Genomic DNA, 4,843 nt, shown 5'->3' with positions numbered 1-4,843 from the left:
AATGGCGCCACTAACTAAAGGGTTGATAATTATTGCTAGATTAAATAAGTTTTCATAGAAAATGATAAATTTAATATTAAAATTTATATATTGTAGTGTTAGAAAGCAAAGAATCATATTAATTATGCATTGATATGAATAATTGATTAAAATGTTTCTGTGGCGCCATCTTACAGAAACGTCGGAAATTATTTTCGCTAGAAAGTTGGGCGTTTTCCCATCGATGGCGCGATCGGTACTAAAACCCGCTCAACGAGCGGCTTAGCGAGCGGTGATCTTTTTGAATGGACTCGTTGTTGTTAGAAGTCTCGTAGCGATGTAATCGAGGAACGTCGTCGCAAAGATCAGAGAAGTTGTACCATCTATTGTTTCTGGGTCGCCGCGACGAATGTAGTCACGAGCAAAAACAGCAAAAAGGCAATGGCGGCTATTCTTTAGACGGTCACCGAATTTATTATGAAAAATTTTGGAAAAATGTGATCTACGCGTCGTATTCAACGAAAAGAAATTCGAGGTACGTGTCGGTCGGTCCCTTGTGAAATGTGGTTTTGTTTAACGTTGCACTTGGTACATTCCGACGGATGTCACATGCAACCACATGTGGATTTAGAATTAACGGACACTTTATTAGAAAAAATATAAGTAACTATGGATTATGGTTTTATTTACTTTCACGTGTGTTTTATGCAATTGGTATCGTATGTACAATTGACAGCTTGGTGGAAAATCTTCTCGTTAATTTTGCTTCAGTTGTATTCAATTTTTTTTCCTGATCGAACAATGATATGTTACGTGTATAATTACTTACAGTTCGTTTATCATTTATATTTATAATAATACTCCAATTTAGTTTATTATACATTCGTGTACGCATATTTATTTTAAATTAATAGCGTAGCTAAGAATGAATGTTTCTAGGCATACATCACGAAATTTATGTTAGTACCGGAAAAATTCTTTCACCTTTTACAAAACACAATTGATATTTACAAATGTATATTATACACGTATGGAGTAGGTTAAATATGCACTTCGTGATTATTTATACGCACCAATTTATATTTTCTGTAATTTCTCAAGTTCATGCGTTTATGTTATCGCTAATATGTTAAATTATAATTTTTATTTATTTTAAGCAACAGTTTTATTTTTAGTTTAATCAAGTTTACTTTTATTTATCACTTTGTTGTTATGTTATTATGCAAAATAAATTATTTTTATTTACAACTGTATTCGTTTGTTTATTTGATTTAAACATTTAATCCCTATTCTTATGTACGCATGCCATAGCATCGAAGAACCTACAATTGTATGCAATTCTTTGCGTCGTATTGTTGTTAGACAACATTAAATTGATTCCTGTAGGTGTGGTGCGAAGGTGGAGGGGTGGTATTGGCTGCAGGAACAGAATGGCACACAGTATGTGCACACAATGGCTAACAAACAAATGGAGCAACTATTAAGTTCGATGAGTAATGAATGGTGGTTAATAGTGGAGCAAATAGAGAAGATTGTCGGCAGGCAGGAAGGAGTAAACAATCGAGTGTGCCTAAGTAATGAACGAGACTCGGCATCATCTTCACTCGGTCTCGGACTTATATGCAGCCGACGAGATAGAGGTGCTTCTCTTAGAGGAGATTCGTGACCTGGAATTACCACCCTCTGCGTATTCTAGACCTGAGGATATTCAAGACTTTGAAATCGGTACGATAACAATGAAAAGTAAATGATAGTTAATAGATTTTGATTTGTTGCTAATAACAGTTGTCGAAAACGTTTTAAAGCGATATGAATGTGTACATTGTTCGATATTGTATTAATAGCAGGCAGTAGGACAGGGGGGCAAATTAGCTCCCAACCTTTGGAGCTGGATTCACCAGGGGTCCATTCGACAGTCCATTCATGGGACTCGCATGCTAATTATCATGGTCAATACGACTATGGCGATCACCATGGCTCTTCCTCTAATCCTTTGGCTTGGCCAAGAGCAAGCCACTTGGTTCTTTATTGCGACATACAGGGACACTTTAAAACAGCTATCGGTGTTGTTAGACTCTTACTACTTGTAAGTAACATTGCAGTTAACGATTCGTCGTTTATCGATCTCTAGAATAATATTAAAGTAAATTGTTTGCGTAGATATCATCTGCAGCGTGTTTGGCAACGTTATGCAGCTCCGGCACTGCCAAGGTCAGCTTATTTATGTTGCCTTTAGTCGGACGGCTGCGTTTCATGATCTTTGTAGCAGTTTTCTGTTTTTTGGTCACTGCGTTGCTCCTCTTCCTTGATATTTCGCACGTTGTCTATGTTTTCCCTCTTAATTGGGCTAAATTGGTGAGTAGCAGATAATATGCATAATATATATTTTATTTTTTTTTGCAATGTTAATACCGTACAACTAAACGTATACATTTTTTAATTGGTATTATTAGCTATCTCGTATCTTGACTGATGTATCTGATAGAATCCACCTCTTATAGAATGCTTGGGTATTCACTGGTATAGGCTTATCTTATGCCTTGAGTAGTGCGTTATTGGCATGCTCTATATGGGAATACCACAGTGGAGGCTGGGTGCCAAAACGCACTCGTTCTCAGTTATCTGCTGCGGCAGCACTCGGTCTGTCATGTGCTATTTTAGCATTCTTACTTTCATGGATACACGGTCGCAGCGGCTCTAGTTGTAGGAGTCCGGATAGTCGTAATCATACACCAACGCAACTTTACAAACCTGTTGATAATTCTTCCTCTTCTGGAGTAAGTAGTTTCAATTATCCTCAATTGCTTGTAAATAGATTTGGAATCGTTGCTAACAATTTGCATTCTGACAGGTAACTCTGAAAGAACGTAGCCCTAAGAGGCCTACTTCGTGGGTGGTGAAAAATCAACAGTCAAAGAAACAAAATGCGGATAGTGATACAAATACGAATAACGGTCATCACGACAATGATAATCACGCAAAATATAAACAAGGTGTTAATAGGAAAGATCATTGGGCTTCTGCGAGGCAACATTTTTTACCTTCCGAGGAGAATACAGAAGATAATCAAAGGGACGATGTTGACATTGAAAGGAGAAGAAGAAGGCGAAGAAGAGATGGTGATACTAGTTCGACGGGCGATGGGAATTTAATAAGTACCAAAACTGATAGTGGTCATATTACGGACGATAATAAAACTAGACGGGTACCGCGAAAATTACCTCTGCAATCGGTGGAGCAATCTAGGCCTTGGCCTGGCGCCGAGCATAGAGGCAGTGGTTCTATGCAAGTTAGGAATAAAAGTTCGCAAATGCCAGTTTACGGTAACGTACAGGGCTATTGCGGCATAAATGAATCTAGTTCGATGCAAGTGACTCAAAATGGTTTCCACTGGGAGATGGAATGCACGTCCACTAACAGCATTGAAAAAGCGGAAACAACCATGGCTCGTACAGCCATGTGGTCTGGACAATGGCAACCACCACCCGACGACGTTCAACCTTGTTCTAGCAAAACTATCGATCCTTACGACTTTGCCTGACTGAATTTGAAACTGTGCGTATACATCTTAGAAAATATTGGACTCATCGCAGCGGACAACCTTTGGGAACAGTTATATAATATAGAAGCTTTCCTGGCAACAATAGTTTTGCAATATCACACTGAATATTTTTTCTCTTTTTACGTTAGAATGGAGAACATCTTGTTCTCCAAATGAGAACTATTAGGCCGAACTATTGATCGAGTGAATTATTATGTTTTCGTATCGTTCTAATAACAATAAAATCACATTTATTTCATTATTTTACGTCCCGAGCAAAACTAGAAATTATCGATTTATTTCGCATTTGAAGTTGCACCGACGTCAAAGTAATGCACAATAAGTATGGAAAACTATCTGTGTCCCTGTTCTATCATCTTGTATGTATATGATCTTGTCCCCGTGCATAAAACTGAATGAAATTTGAAATTAAATCATTGAACGATTACTCAACGCATAGAGAGTACATGTAATGATCGAGTTTGCGGAACAAAATCGTCATGTCCAAACATTTAGGAATTCTGTATAAAGTTATTGCTGCCTTGTATATTATGCTGCCAAAAAGATGATTTCTCCTTAGTTGTTTGGGTCCTGACGGTTTGCACGGTGAAACCAGACTGCCCGACTTCGACGTACGGACAACATTGTCTCATTCCAATTACTATATACAAAATAATATATCTAAGTAAGTTTTAATGGGGTTGTTTGTAAGCGTAAGACCACTAGCACGTAAACATTGAAATATTTGTTTACCAAAGATTCTTAACGACAACATCAGCATTACGTTGCTCAGATTATTACTCTTTACTCTTGTTGCACAGAGATGGACCTAGAAATGAATTTCACAAATTTAGAATATGGTCATTAACATTATTTCTCATAATTCGCACTAATAAAGCATTTTTGAAACTAGAGATACATAATGTTTAATTAGTTTTTTTTATGCATTAATAATTAAGTTTTAAATGTACATTCGATCGAATAGTTTAGGGAAAGTCCATCTCTATTTTTGTAAAAGATATATGCACCATTTTCAAATTATCGTATGTAATTTCAAGGTGATTAGACAGGGAATATTAGATATAACAGTGGCGTTGCATTACTTCTTTACTTTCAACGGAAACTTTTAGTCTGTTTTTACTCTAATACTTTTAGACGACATTGTCTCTTTCCTGATCCATCAAATTGAAAAACAAAGTAATTTTTAGTACATACATATCGTGTTAGAGGTACTGCAACTCATCTTGAAAACTATGGAAAGATTGTGTTTATCCGACCAATCGGTCCTTACGAGTCTTTTCTATCGTATAACTGACATACAAT

The 4,843-nt window shown here is 36.8% G+C and overlaps 1 protein-coding gene across 3 annotated transcripts; it reads left to right on the top strand.

Annotated features, from left to right (window-relative positions):
- Window positions 1-295: 295 nt before the first annotated feature.
- LOC128884941 (uncharacterized) lies at window positions 296-3,522 on the top strand. Of its 3 annotated transcripts, none has more exons than XM_054138650.1 (6): window positions 296-514; window positions 1,366-1,704; window positions 1,827-2,065; window positions 2,140-2,334; window positions 2,481-2,756; window positions 2,831-3,522. In XM_054138650.1, the coding sequence occupies exons 2-6, from the start codon at window positions 1,557-1,559 to the stop codon at window positions 3,518-3,520; spliced, it is 1,548 nt and encodes a 515-aa protein (XP_053994625.1). In that variant the 5' UTR covers window positions 296-514; window positions 1,366-1,556; the 3' UTR covers window positions 3,521-3,522. The 3 variants fall into 3 exon arrangements, with proteins under 3 accessions (XP_053994625.1, XP_053994624.1, XP_053994623.1); XM_054138649.1 differs by having other exon boundaries at window positions 1,824-2,065; XM_054138648.1 differs by having other exon boundaries at window positions 1,366-1,722; window positions 1,824-2,065.
- The last annotated feature ends 1,321 nt before the right edge of the window (window positions 3,523-4,843 follow it).

Source organism: Hylaeus volcanicus, chromosome 2 (genome assembly GCF_026283585.1).
Source record: "Hylaeus volcanicus isolate JK05 chromosome 2, UHH_iyHylVolc1.0_haploid, whole genome shotgun sequence".
NCBI lineage: Eukaryota > Metazoa > Arthropoda > Insecta > Hymenoptera > Colletidae > Hylaeus > Hylaeus volcanicus.
The sequence above is the reverse complement of the archived record's forward strand: the minus strand, read 5'-3'. Positions and strand labels throughout refer to the sequence as shown.

Excerpts from the sequence above, each read along its gene's own strand:
- LOC128884941 (XM_054138648.1), top strand. The coding sequence starts at position 1,557 with ATGAACGAGACTCGGCATCATCTTCACTCGGTCTCGGACTTATATGCA. Across the intron at positions 1,723-1,823 it reads CGGTACGATAACAATGAAAA|CAGGCAGTAGGACAGGGGGG; the intron begins GTAAATGATAGT and ends TTGTATTAATAG. Across the intron at positions 2,335-2,480 it reads CTCTTAATTGGGCTAAATTG|AATGCTTGGGTATTCACTGG; the intron begins GTGAGTAGCAGA and ends CACCTCTTATAG.